The sequence below is a fragment of the Labrus bergylta genome, chromosome 12 (genome assembly GCF_963930695.1).
Source record: "Labrus bergylta chromosome 12, fLabBer1.1, whole genome shotgun sequence".
Classification (NCBI taxonomy): domain Eukaryota; kingdom Metazoa; phylum Chordata; class Actinopteri; order Labriformes; family Labridae; genus Labrus; species Labrus bergylta.
In genome coordinates this window covers 25,583,790-25,599,070 of record NC_089206.1, presented here as the reverse complement: position 1 = coordinate 25,599,070, position 15,281 = coordinate 25,583,790, and the positions used below count along the sequence as shown (strand labels likewise).

Genomic DNA, 15,281 nt, shown 5'->3' with positions numbered 1-15,281 from the left:
TGTGATGATGACAAATGTCTTCAATGTTATCTACCACACTGTGTTAGGGGATATCAGGTTAAAGCTTTCTCTAGCACCAGACTGGACTATTTTTGGACTTTGCTATTAACTGACCTAGTATCAACCTACACACTTTCTAGCAATTTTAATAAAATGCGAAAGTGCAACGCATGATGGGTAAATTTTTTTACCTTTCAAGTATTAAAATCAACACTTTTGTTATTGAACATGGATGTGTTTAAAGTGTTGATAGGCAGACTGTTTGCTGATGTCACCACTGAAAGGTTAATGTGGTTTAGACCTCCCAAGACATACTTAACTAACAAAACAGTTTCGAAGTATTTCAGTTTATGTTCAAATCTGTGCCAAACCATGTGGGAATTAAACCTGTAAATGACGTGAGGTAATAGACCAAACACTTGAACATGTAACTGCAGGTATGGGCTCTCTCTGCGAACTGGGTAACTCATAGGAATCTGCTAAAAAGGGCATTGTGATCACTTCAACATATACTTTTACAAGTGACCCTGTGTGTGTGTGTGTGTGTGTGTGTGTGTGTGTGTGTGTGTGTGTGTGTGTGTGTGTGTGTGTGTGTGTGTGTGTGTGTGTGTGTGTGTGTGTGTGTGAGAAACAGAAAGAGTCTGACTCATCTCGTCTTTCCGTCCTTGTGACACTAATTGATCCTCTTAGACATAAGACCCTGAGCTCTCTCCGTCTATGGTTGGCATGTATAGCTCTCAGCAGGCACAAAGTTCTTATTGATCCAGCATTGATGACTGTTCATTAGAAAGAGTGCAGTGCCCTTTAAATGTCGCTGCGGGAGGTCGTCTTCCATCCAACACAGCAGCAGTAAAGATTATCATTACAGGAGCAACAGAGGACTAGTGTGTCGCTGTGACGTGTCTCCTGGGATAAAAACACTCATTTGTACATGGAGCACTCTCGCTCGGTAGACTTTTGAACTTTTGTTCTATTCCAACCACAACCACATGAATGTAACTCTAGCATCGTCAAGTGTTTTATCATGATTGTAGTCAATATGTTCGAATCTAATTTTGACAGCCTCGAGCCCCTGCTGAAATCTCTTTGGATGAAACATTTCATGATGCAGATTAGGGGCTCAGCAACAAAGCAAGAGTCACTTTAAACTGAAACTGGACTGAAAATGTAACTTCAGAGTTTTTGAAAGAAGTTTGAAAAGAATTCTAATCAAACATCTTCGAGAAAATGTTTTTGTGTTTTCTCAACATTTTACTTAAGCAATGAGTTTCTGGAGAAAACTTCCCATAGTTCTATGTACTGTTCATCATTTATGAATGAACTGAACCAGATCCATAATGTTAACATGGAAATGATGCTTCTTTATAAATGTATATGGTGTTCATTTTATTATTCATGTGAGGCTGTAATCACATATTTATTCAATATCTGGGACACATTGTTAGTATGTGTATGAGGTGGATATGTTGTGTGTCAGGATGCGTCCCTGTTGGCTCGTTAGTGACAGATCTGAGGTCCTGATGTTATTAAGTTCAGCTCAGACAACATAAGTGATCAATACTGACACTGTCTTCATCCTGTAGGAATCCAGAGCTTTAGGAGGAAGTGACTATCTAAAGGAGGAAGTGAATACCTGAAGGAGGAAGTGAAGACCTAAAGGAGGAAATTAATATATAAAGGAGGATGTGAATACCTGAAGGAGGATGTGAATACCTGAAGGAGGAAGTGAATACCTGAAGGAGAAAGTGAATCTCTAAAGGAGGAAGTGAATACCTGAAGGAGGATGTGAATACCTGAAGGAGGATGTGAATGCCTTTAGGCAGTGGTGATTCTAGAGTCTGCTGGGGCCCAAGGCAAAAATCAATTGGGGGGCCCTCCAACCAGCATTCATCACCATCATGTCTGCCATTGTTCCCACGTTTACTCTTCTTCCTCTATTTCCCCTGTTTGTTTTTTCTCTCCTATAGACGGATCATTCCTCTTCCATTCCATTTTGCTTTGTTGACTTTCATTGATGAACTTAGGGTTGTAGTGCTGTTGGATGGTGCGCCCTTAGGGCCCCAAGCAGCTGCCAGCCTTGCCCGTTGACAAGCCAGCACCTCTGCCTTTAGGTGGAATACCTGAAGCTCGGAGGGGTTTTTTGTTTCTGTGAAAAACAAAATCAGGACCTGAGGGACCCTGAGCTGTCAATCAAAAACATACCACATCTCCATGATTTCTGTCATTTCTTGTATTCTCTGTTACCACGACAGAGCATCCAATAAACCAGGCCGCACGCTGCTCGAGGGGAGGATGCGAATGGATAAGCAGTAATGGAAAAAGCGATGAGGGATGGATAAAAGGATAAACCGATAGGCAAGATATAAAAGAGGGTGAGAAGCGACTGATGACGCAGTCAATTAAGCCGAAGCGGAGAAAGAAAGCCGATGGAAAATGATGAAAGTAACGTGAAAGTTGCACTGAGGAAGCAGCCGTATATTCAACCCCACGAAGAGAAAAAAGAAGAAGAGGGACAGGCTTGCTGGATCACAACAACAAAAAGAAGGGACACAGCATGATGAAAGATATCGTGCTGTAGATGAATCAAAGCAGGAGGGTGAGATTTTACATCAGAGATGGGAAATAGAAGGACAAAATTATGAGGCATAACTTGTGCTTAATAAGACTCACACATCTGCTTTTGCTTCAAAGCTGCAGTCATTTTCAGTTCTGTGCGTCATTCCTTTGGTTATTATTTGCATTCAGTTCATTTTTTCCACAAAGCTTGTTTTTTTTTTATCACTTAGCTCCAGGTAGTGACTCAGTGGTCGTGATTTAGGTGGTAACAGTTTTTTGTTCACCAAGCACAATGCTGCCAAACAGCAAGCCCATAATAATAGCCTGTAGGTTACGCTGTGGTTGCCATGGAGTCACCCGGGGTGACAGGAAGTGAATAAAGCATGGATTTCTTAATTAAAGGAGATGGCGTATGATTAGAGCGAGGCCGGGCCCAAAGAGGAGAGCACAAATAGGAATGAAACAACACGCAGTGGTTGTTCGATGCTGCAGGTCACCGGGTATTGAGTGAGTCAAACATCAACACTCAGGTTTTAGATTTATTACCGTTTCATGCTGCCATGTTTGCAGACTGCTACCTCCGTTCACCTTCAAGGGAATCAATTGGATTTAATCTGTGTGCAAATATGATGTCATGAATATTGTATTCATGAAATAAAAAACACAATGTTCATTAATATACATCTATTCAATTTATTCATTCATTGTTCATACTCTACATTTAATCACATTCTAATAGAAATCTGATACTTCATGTTCGTGTTATACGATACATTTTGCACTTACAACAGATATTGTTAAATAAAAAACATGCATTGTTGAAGGAAAGGAAAGGTCTTATAGCAATGTGAAGCGGGTGAAATTATCAACATATGAAATCCACTCAAACTCGTTGATTTTTTTAGGTAGCATTAATTGTCATTAGTTTCAATCCTTTTGTTTTCAATGTTGGCAGAAAGAGGTTAATGTAGCTTAATAGAACCCCATGAACTTGTTTCACCACAGGTAGCGCTATGGAGCATTTTTCGATGAGTTGGCCTTCCATTTTTCTTTTTTCTGTCTTTTGTATAGTGCATGAGCATGTGGGCAGCCAGTACATGTCCCTGGCTGTGGTGCCGCAGCATTCCTGTGGGGACAGATGGCTATGGTCACACTCAATAAATGGGAGCAGTGTGCCTGCAAATGTGGGGAGGAAGAAGAAGAAGAAGAAGAAGAAGAGTACCAGCTGGCAAACATTACTTAAACAATGCAGGTTTAAAAATACTCAAATAATTCTTCTAGATGTTTAATGAGTAAAGAAATTCAGGCGACATGTTTTGGCCCAAGGGATACACCATTGCATTCTTTTTTGTTGCACAAAAGCATCACAGGGGAACACTTTAGGGGAAAGACTTTATGGAGCATTTGTCTGTGTGACTGGGAGCTCTGTTGTCTGTCTGCCAAATCAAACGGTCCTGTCTGTGGGGCCGGACTAAAAGCCGTTGAAAACACCTCAGTGAATCTATTTTCCAGTTGAAGTGACCTGGACATGGCACCGTGTGGGCTTCAGCATGCTGTACCCTGTCTGCTGAAAGAAAAGTCAAATGTAACTTCTCTGAGAGGACTGGAAGACGGAGTGAGTGCAGAAGGTTAAGTCATGAAGCGAGTCTCCTTGACATGCAGATTGGTGCCGCCTCAGCAATAATGGGAACTCTGTACCGCAGAGGTGAAGAAGTAGCCAAGCTAAAGGGTGCAGTGCTCAATTTACCGGTCGATGTGTGTTTGAACATTTGCTCACAAGCTTTGGGCAATGACATGAAGACTAAGATGAGGTTTACAAGCAGATTAAATGAATGTCCTTCACAGCCTGTTCTCAGCATCAGTGTTGAGGTTAGAGGCTCAAAGTCTGGAGGAGAATAGCTGTACCATGTCTTAAAAGGACATGGTTGAGGTTGTTTTTTCTCTTACAAGCTGAGAGAGTATCTGTATATGCCAGTGATCCTCACTATTTTTTCTGAGAACCATACCGACAGGACAAAGTCACTGGGAGAGCCATTTTTACCACGGTTTATCAAAAGCCACCTCCAGTCGTATAAATCATATCTGCTTATTAATTTGTCATCCCATTACATACATTATACAATGCAGGCAATACAATCCTAATTAAAAGCAGGTTGCAATCCTTGTGAGGCATTCAAGATGTGCATTGGTGAGGCGATTTCTCTGTTTCCTCTTTATAGTGTTCATGGTAAAGAATGTTGACTCACATGAATGTTGAAAAAGCCATGTGCTCTAGCCGAGTTATTGTTGTTATGACGCTATTGTGCTGTGTTGGCAGGTTGGTCATGGTGTCTTCCAATTGAGCAATATATTTTTATTAAGCCCAAATATTTTTGTGAAAACTATCAAGCCATTGATGAGGGTATGCATGACATATTGTTAATGACTTAAAATTATTTATTTTCTACACCAGTCCACAATTGAGTTACCCGTCCTGCAGCTCATTTGCCATGATAGTGCTGGATAGGCCACCAAATCTGGCAACACTGCTGGAGTCATTGCAGTGCCGAACAGCTTGTTTCTAACATTAGTCTATTTAACACCGTTCTTGTAATTTCAGTTTTGAGTATTTTTATGAATTATTTTATTAAGAGCAGTAGTTTAAATGTTTTAAAAGGGTAACATGTAATAGCGCTTGTTTTGAGTGAAACATCTGTATTCCCTGCATTAATAATTAGTTACTGCCAAGCGAGCCGCAAGGTAAAGCTCGGCGAGCCGCGCAATGAGTAACACTGATATATACTAAGCTGTTCTTTTCTTAAATTGTTGGACGTAACTTCATTGTGTTTTTCTCAAGTTTTAGGCTTCATTTACACCAGAACGATCCTCTGAAAACAAGATTTTATTTTTGTGTTGTTTTTTTAAAAATATTTTTTGGGCCATTTGGCCATTATTAGATAAGACAGCAGAAGAGAGACAGGAAATGTTGGGAGGAGAGTCGTTGTCCTTTTAAGAAAGGGCCACATTCACACTAAAACATTCTGATATAAGCTGCTGTGCACACGGGTCCGCAAAAACGATAAAAAAAACAGTATAGGATACATTCCAGACCAGTTGTTGGCGGTGACAATTTAATAGAAAATAATACACAGCACCATTATACTAAAATTGCATATTCTGACATATGTCTAAGCAGGTGAAAGATAAGGAAGGCGGCACATCTTGTGATATATTGTGTGATAAAAGCTGTATACCCCCATAGCACACATTTATGAGACTTCTTTATATCTGATGGGCTCTCCTCTGGGCATGTAAATGCTTGTTCCTCTCAGGGAAACAGGTTCTCATTTAATGCCACCGCTCAGACAAAAGAGCATTCTGGAAGAGCAGAAGCTCAAGCAAAAGCAATTTAGTGTGACAGACGTTTTGGCGTTTATTTTTCTTTGTGCAGTTGTTAAATGGTTTATCCAGAGACACACATCCTGTATGAGATGTAATTTGTTCTATTGTAGACATTAACAGATTGACACATACACACTGTGCATACATGATTGTGTTTTTAATCTACTGGATCCCTCGTTTTTATCCGTCCATCTTATCTGGACCTTTGACACACACAGACATTGTGGGAGAAATGTTCCATTGTCACTGCAGTCAGTCTGTCCCCCCCCCCCCCCCCCCCCCTCCCCCCTTTATGACAAAGAGGTAATTATAGGGAATCATGAGCTAAAAAATCACTGAGGATACAGCTGAGTATCATTTCACTGTATCCCTGTGGTATACACACACAGAAACACACACACGCACACGCACACACACACACACACACACACACACACACAGAAACACACACATTAGTTAATTAATTCAAAATCAATGCCCTCTCAAGGCCGTTTTGACAGTATGCTAATTACATTTTACACCCATGAACCCTCATTAACATTTAGAATGACCTATACAGTTATACAACCGTTCTCATTAAACACTGCTGTTTCTTAGAATTATTCAAATATTTTTTAAATAGATACCCATTTCAGAAGATGAAAACGAGAAAATCACTTAACTTTATAATTTTTTTTAAAGCAATATCTCTATGTTAACAATGTGAAATTTGTCTTTTTTCTTCTTTATTGTGTGATTTTTAGATGAGCCGAAACCTCCTGTGTTGAAAAATGAAGCCAACATGACGTGCAAAAATCAGCATTTCTTAAATCGCCAACTTGAGAATGGCTCCAATAACACCCAAATTAAAATGCATATTCCTGGTTTAACTGCTGAATAGCTCATGACTCAGTTTGCACACACTTTGCAGGTGTGACTTCTTTTTTTTTTAATCAATCACCCATTTTGATTTATTTAGGGTAAGAGTTATGAATGATTGGGGTGTAGCTGAACTGACTGACAGGCGGCTCGTTATAGCTGTTTTCTAAGGGCTTTACGTTTTTCTCAACTCCACCTTTTTGCCTTTTTCTAGACCGACCGAAAGTCAGTGTGAGACAGCTTTTCCAATATGGCAACCGCCAATCCAGGGCTTCAGTTTCCCAAATCAGTGGGTGACATCACCCAAGTCTTTTGAACTGCAACATTTTGCATTTATTTCGTGTCATGCAATTGACTTTCTATGTACTTTGGTTGCACGACAAATTAAGTGTGCTTTTGGTGTGTGCAGCTTTAGAGCTTCAGAGACCAATCAATGTAGATTATTATTATGCAATTAAAAAAGGAACATTTCCAAAAAATATAAATAAACTAGTGGAAATACAAACCAGCTTTGCTCCTTGCTGGTTAAGTGTGACCCTTTGCAGTTACAGTGTTTGTGTCTGAACCCACTGATCTCCAGGTATGGATTAGATTTTAAAAAAATCTAAAAACAGGAGTTTCCACGGATAGTTTTCTTCATTCCTGCCCCGTCTCATCTCTCCACAGGTGTTGCCCTGCACATTTTCTGTTACAAGTGTCCTTGCTAAGTCGATTATTTTTTTAAATTGGATTCAGGCGTAACTGCTCAACTTTGCAGAAATCCCTCTCATGCTGAGCAGCACTTTGAGTGACAGATTTATTATTGCTCTATTCTTCACAGTTTAAGTCACAGCTCTGTGGATCTGTCATCTGTCAGGGTGACTGAGATACTCTCTCTCCTCCCTCCGTGTCTCACTTCCTCTCCTTGACATAACTGAGAATGTTGACGGGCTTTTAAAAGATAATGTTGCTCTTTCTCCTCCTCTCCTCGTGTTTCCTCTTCCTCTGTCCTCCCCTCTTATGATTTCTCCTCCTCTCTCCCTTCCTTTCTTGTTTCCTCCCTCTCCCTCTTTTTTTTCTCGCCACTGTGCTTCTGCAGAATCACAGGGTTTGCTTGCTCAGCACTTTTCCTTTCCTCTCTTCCTTCCTCTTGCTTCTCTGAATATTGTAATGACACTGCAGTCGCCGGGAATGTTTACGTCAGTCCCTGTGTTAAAGTCATTTGAGGGTCATCTGAAAGTTTCTCGGCCCATGGGCATAAATATTGGATAAGACAGATAGTGGACCAGAAATGGCGGAACAAAAAGGGCACCATGATGCATCTGTGTCTGGCTGCTGGCAGAGGTGTTGGCAGCATTTTAAAAATTCACTCACCTCCCATTAACCTTACACCAAGTTGGAGAGCAAATGTCTATCGACCGCTTTGTTGTGCCAGGAAAGTAAATTATAATAAGCTCTTTGAAAGCTGTTAATACACAGTGTGTCTGTGTTGTGTGTCTGCAGATGGAAAGGTGTACGTGTTTGGAGGTATGGGAGCCGACACGACACCTCAGGCTCTGGTGAGGGTTTACGATGCAGAGAAGGACCAATGGCAGCCGTTGACCTCAATGCCAACACCTCGGTATGGAGCCACACCCTTCGTAAGAGGAAACAAAATCTTCTTGATGGGTAAGAAACCAAATCATCTCATTATTCTTTTTTTTTCGATGTTTAATTCACCATGACACTTTGTAGTTTCCAGTTTTTAAAAGCCATCCCACCTATCAAAATAAATTCTGCCTGAGATAAACTCCTGCGCAACACTCTTAGCGAAAATTTCGGCCATCATCTGCTTTGTATGAATGTGTTTGAATGGGATTAGTTACTTCTGATGGTCACTTTACATAGCAGCCATCAGTGTCAATGGGTGTGAATGTGTGACCTCCGGTATAAAAGTGCTTTGAGTAGTCAGAAATCTAGCAAAGTGCTATACAAGCTCAAGTCCATTTCCCATTCACTCCTTGATTCATGTGTTAATGTTTGTTACATTGCCTCTCAGTGTTCCTCCTCTGCTCTGCTAATCTGGTGCACACAGCGCCACAGGAGCTTGAACCCAGGCTGCCCGCATTGAGCACTATATTGTCTGTACATTGGACTCGACCTTACCGCTAGGCCATTGGTGCAAATTATACCTTTTTTTGTTGTTGCATCGAATAACTGATTAAATTAAACTTTTCAGAAAAAAAAGCACACAAATCAGCGTGATAATGTCAAACCATCCCGACAGAATCTGGATTGAGAATATTTTAATTTCTCATGTATTTTAATTTTATAGTTTAAAGCCCATGTATTGTGGCTTTTCAACCTCTTTTGCACCTTGGAATCACACTCAGGGAGATCTATAGTGAGGGTGACAGGAAGTTAGTCATTCTACCTAAAACTTGTGATGAACTCTGTCCAGTCCAACTTAATGATTTTATCCATCTGTTTTACTTTGTTGCACAGTGAGCTGTGTGTGTAGAGATTTACAGTGTTATGTTTTCAGATCGACATCTCTGAGCTCCATGTCTTTATTTTTCTGGTTTTACAGGAGTGAGAGGAACCAATAGAAAATAAAAATGTGACTCACAGGTCCAAGGAGTCATTCAGTCTTGGTTCAGTATTGATCGAGCGAACAGAGTTGGAGTTAAAAGCTGCTCTGTAGGAAAGGAAAGGGAATGTTTGTTTCGTACAGATGCTGTTTCTTTCTTTCAGAGCGAGAGTGACACCCATACAGACACTGCTTTGTGTTTTTATTGTGCCTCATTGGGGGGGTTGTTATTGCTCAATGACACTTGGTCAGAATTTTACACCACTGCTGGGAGAGAAATTGGACTCATAGGGCAGACTGTGATCATTTTATTCCACTGAAGATGCATCTTGCCAAGAGATGAAATCGTTTCACTACACCATACAAGCAACAATTGACATTCAGCAGACAGTAGCTGTAATCTCCAAACAGCAGGAGCTTTGTTGACACAATTTGAGAAAAACAAAAAGGAGAAAAGCTCTCAAAGTAGATTGCATCTTTTAAGAATTTAAGAGTGAAGGAATTGGACAGACTTTTTGTCAAGCACTTGCTGTCACTGATTGTGTAAGGATTGGAGGTGCCTGATTGTAGCTGGTGAAGCTAGGGCCCATGCCGTTCAATAAAGAAATATGAGAGGAATCATTGCATGCATACATAACTGTGCTGCCTATGTCGGAGTGCAAATGTTACATAGATGGCATTTGGTACTCCAGGAAACATGCAAAAGTGCATGGGAACAGTTGATGAAGTACTGCACATGTTTGTCCAAGCACAAACTAATTCTGTAATTCCACTGATAAGAACCCACATGAATATAAAAAGTGATATATTGTTGTCAAAAATTAAGATTTATTTTAACCATTTTCATGAACCCCTACAGAAGTAATTGTTTTTATCATCATTACAACCTCAAAGCAGACAGAGCGGCACATAATCTGGGCATAATAAAGTCTTTATTGACGTGTATCCTAAACTTTAAAATACTGACGTTCTAAATCTAAATGATCATTTATTTTGTTTAACAATTAAATTTTGTTTTTAAATCATAGCGTCACCATTGTCCCTTTACACATTAACACACTTTAATTTAAAGATAAATGTTGTTAAAGGTAAATGTTCCCCCTCTATGTCTATCAGTTTACAAAATAAAAGCTTGACATTTTAGTAAGTACATTTCCTTTCTGTCTTTCAAAGAGTCTTGGAAATTGACAATCCTGAGAAGTTGCTCAGAACGTGTAGAGATTACAGAAACTCACCGTTTGAACACACAGTCTGGTAGACGTTATCTCACTGAATGCCAAATTGGTTGCTTTTCTACCGTTGAGCTTTAGAGATGCTGATTGGTGTTTTTTATTTTATTTCTTTTTTTTACTTCTGGAAGAGCAAGGTTAGCTGTTTTAGAGTCCTCGACTGAACAGCTACAAGTTAACCGTTGCTTGTTTTACATATGATTGTTCAATGTAGCCTAGATATTGGAGCAAAGAAGGATATTTGTAAAACCATACAAAGATTCATATAAACAGAGATTTCTCAACGATTTTGAACAAAAACTAGCTAAACATTTTAACCTAGCAAGTCTCATTTCTTAGTTTAGCACACATGAAGCTCTGGGTGAAGTGGTGTATGTGCCTTCACATTTGAGTTTGGGAAAAATAATTCAAATGGAATTAAAAATGAAACTGATCAATTAAAAAGAGCAGTTCCCCAAAACAACACATCCATAATGTGTCTGCAGACTGGCGAGCTAATTCATCATGGTGTGGCTGAAGCTAATGATGCCGGGCAAATCCATGGGACAAAGAGGGACGACGAGTGGAAAGTGCATCAACATGGGCAAAACAAGCACACAAGATTATACAAATGGGAGTTTAATCAAATTACGTCCCATCACACACAGAGCTGTGAGCAACGTCCAAACATAATAATGTGATTTCCACGCTGTTTATTTCATAATTGGAAATCCATGTCATTATTCGTCTTTCTGTCTCTCCCTCTTTATCTCTGTCACGTTTTGTAATGTTTTGTCTGTTTACTTGTGCTTGAGAAAGTTTTTACTGTAAATTGCCTCTTCCGCTGCTCCCTCCTCGAGGGGTTTGAATCAGTTGTTGCCTGAAACCTCTTTGATAAATTCTTTGTGTTCCCAGTCAGCAGCAGCAGACTCACTAGCATATGATGAAGCTCATCAGAGCTCGTATGGCTTTGAATCTCTTGGGTGTCTCTGTGTGTGAATGCAATTTAAATCAAAGATGTTGCTGCAGTGTCAGGGTTTGTAGGCAGCAGACAAGAGCAGCTGAAAAAAAATGTTTTCAGTAAGTCAGGGGTGATTCAATTTTAATTTCCTGAAACATAAAGTTTGGTGTATAAACAGAACTTGGGCTCATATATCTAGAACTTTCTGCACAAGGTATCTTGCAGACACAACACAAATTGCTCTTAGAGCAATCAACATCTGCAAGGTCGGGGGGCCATGCTGCATTTCTGTCAAACACAGGCTTTAAAAAAAGTTATATGACAGTTTGTCTTTTTCTTATTTGCCTCTGCTCCATCCTGGATGTGAAAGTTACACCCATGTGCAACTTAAACAGGGCTTAAGTTCAACTAGTGCACAGGGTACAAGTTTGAACTCTAAGTCAGACTTAACGTTAAATGAAGGTGTACGCTCAGCTAATGCACTCTGCTCCAGGCCACTTAGATCGTCTGACATAGGCCTCCTGGTTCCCTTAATGGCTCGGCATACACTGTGAGAATTCAGGCCAATTAAAGCCCGATTTTTGAGTCGCAAGACCGGGGGCCGGTGTTTTGGTTCAATGAGTGACCCTGTGTAAACTGTTGACTTCGACTGAGTGTGCCTGTGGCTGTATTTGTATTTGTTTAGTTGTTTCATTCAATACCTATAAGATCAGTATATCTGACATTATATTAAAACATTTCAAAAAGAGGCATTTGCAAGGACAGTTTCCATTTTTTTAAAAGATCCTTTAACTACCACATCTATCGACACATTCGGCTGAAAGTCACCAGTTAACATGATCACTCATTAAACTGACACACGGGGACCCTTTCATGCATTCATGGAATAAAACATTAATGAACCAGGATGCTGACTGTAGTGACAGTGTTTACTGTTCATCAGTCATCAGCTGCCTGAGCTGATCTGATGTCACTTTTTATTACTGATGTTTGTTATGCGAGTTCTGAACCTCCTGGAGTATGGCCATTTTTGTAGTTTTAATCCCACACATCAGGGAGGCCAAAGCCTTCTGCTGTGCCCTCCAGTAACTACCATGTATACAGCAGTACATTTTGATTTGAATTTATTTATTTAATAGGGACAATGCAATTTAACATTCAATACAAAGCATGAAACTGATGTGCTGCATAAAGAGTATATAGCTATTGCTCATTTCCAACTCGTGTCCCCAGTTGGGCCTTTGTGTAAACAATCATAATAAAAAGTCACGTATATTTACAATTACGGTCATTACGCAGCCGGTCGTGCAAGGAGCCTCACAAGACTGCGGGCAGCCCCCTCCCTCTGCACGTTGTACACTTACAGTGTGAATGCAGAAGCCTAACTCTCATCACTCATCACAATATCATCTCTGAGGCTTTTGTGGCCTATTATTTAGCAAATAAGACAAAAAGGATCCATCTTATTCTCAAAGCACACACTAAAAGATAAACGCACCCAAAGTGTTCCAGTGCTGTTTGCATGTGTTTCAATGGACCATTATGTGCATACCTATTCATTTTAAAATTGGTCCCTTTATAGCTAATTGAACCTTCCAGTAAAACACGTTGAATTCACACACCAACAACGCTAACAGCCCCACACACACAGTGAGATGAGTTCTGTCTGTAAACAGCAGCACAGTAAGGTTGTCAAGCACATATTTCCAGGTGATCATGACAACATTTTCTCCTTTGTGTGTAATCTTTTTTTAAATTTTGACACAAACTCTAAAATAAGATGACCCCTCCCAGCTCATTGTCTGTATTTGGTTAAAAGTGAATTCTGTCCGCCCACATTACTGAAGGTGCTGACAGCTTTCCTCCACAACCAGCCAGATAACAAGAGCAAATCACAACGATCTGCAAAACCTCATGAGTGTGTTTGTGCTGAAAGATATTCAGTACATTTTGTGAGATGTACTTTCAGACGGTGCAGATGGCAGTGGCAGGTGATGTGCATTCATGCTGCTATCAGTGGTCTGCAATCCATCCTCTGTGATATCAACCCCTTTTTTCACTCAGGCAACTCAAAACACTCTTTCACAAACCAATTTTCCATCAACTGTGAGTCAATGAAGTTGATAGTTGATAGTTACACATAACTGGATGACACAGGAAATTAAATTCAGTTTTTTGATATTTACAAACTTTGTCAGAAAGTTTTGGAGTCGTAGTACTTTCTGTTCCTCCCCACCTTCTGTTACTGCTCTAAAAACTAATTTAATACATAATCAGCTACTGCTTGCCCTCTTTCCAACCATGTTGACTAACAAGCACAAGCTGTCTCGTACAAACGCACACTACGCTTCTAAATTAATTGCTAAAGCTGAACCCAAACCTCTGATCTCAATTCGCGCCAATTCATAACAAATGTTATCTCGAGACACTTTACAAAAGAGCATGTAATAGACCTTACTCTTTGTTATAATATATTACAAAAAAGCAGGTTACATGGTACAGGAAGATTTACAGACAGTGACATATGATGTGAGTGCAGAGAGAGAGAGAAATTTTAGTCCACACCGTTGTTTCAAGTTCAAGATATTCAAGCTTTAACATTGCCTGATGTACTGGTAGACTACTAGAACAGAGAGTGAATTAGCTTAGCATCAAAACAAAAGGCAGGGTTAAGAACTGTAACCTCATTTTCCAGTCCAGTTATGGAACAAAAAAAAAGATGCACAATGAAGATGAGTCAGCTTTGAATTTATGGATAATAATAGTGTATGCGCAATAATAATAGTTGTTGTGCAAACACAACAATGGATGAAGCAACACCGTCTGTCACTGCACAGAGTAAGGTAGGATGAGTCTGTGGTGACTAATAACTTGAACAGAACAAAGTGCCTTCTGTCCGTAGCTTATCAAACTTCTTATTCAAACATATGTATATATTTCTTTGAAATGTCCAATCAGACGTCATTGTCCTTTTGTTTCCATGTTTATTCCTCACTCAGTTCTCTTAATTACTTACATTTCACAGGATGTCTTATCAGTGCTGAGTTGAGTTTGGTGCTGACTGATTATGGGCTTCTTATCACGGAGTAAGTGATGCAGCATCACGACATGGACTATTTAAGTACCACTGAATGTGAGCTCCATTAAATTGTATGCAGAATATACCGTTTACTGCATACATGACATCTGTTTGAATGAGAATTTTTGGGGTCTATCGGAACTGAACATTTCTACTTCAATGAACACATCCTTTAGCAGGATTTTTCGTCTTTCTCTCACATGTCTCTGACTCTAATGCTTCCCACTCACTTCGACTCTTTGTCTCGCTATCGCTATCGATCTCCGCGACACCCCCGCCCACTCCGGTTGACCCTCTTCCACTTTCTTCTCTCCCTCCTCCACATTATCCTATCTCTTTCCTGTTTTACTTTTTGCACATTTTCTCCCTGTCATCGTCCCATTTAGTCTTTTTAGCCTCTTTCTTCTTCACCATCTGTTTGTGTATTCCTCTCAGGTTCTCCTCCTTCCTTTTTCTCTTCGTCCCCTTTTTTTTTTTCCCCACCTTAAAGACCCCTCTTACATCATCCCCCTCACTGACATGAGACTCCCCTCTCCTCCCTTTTCTGTATAATCCACATTGTTATTGCTGCAATTTGCCCCCTCTCTCATCACTTTGCCTTCCCCTTGTACGCCTTTCACAAGGTTAAGTTGTGATTTGTGGAAGTAAACAACTTGTAAGTGTCCTAGGGGAGCACCCCGCTGCTGTGCT

At 40.1% G+C, this 15,281-nt stretch overlaps 1 protein-coding gene across 2 annotated transcripts in view; it reads left to right on the top strand.

Annotated features, from left to right (window-relative positions):
* Window positions 1-15,281, top strand: part of LOC109985087 (kelch domain-containing protein 8B) — a 163,102-nt gene that overhangs the window by 107,811 nt on the left and 40,010 nt on the right. For both annotated transcript variants that reach the window (XM_020635332.3, XM_065961219.1), the window contains one exon: window positions 8,278-8,442. In XM_020635332.3, coding sequence (XP_020490988.1) covers window positions 8,278-8,442 — 165 coding nt within the window. The remainder of the gene's footprint in view (window positions 1-8,277; window positions 8,443-15,281) is intronic.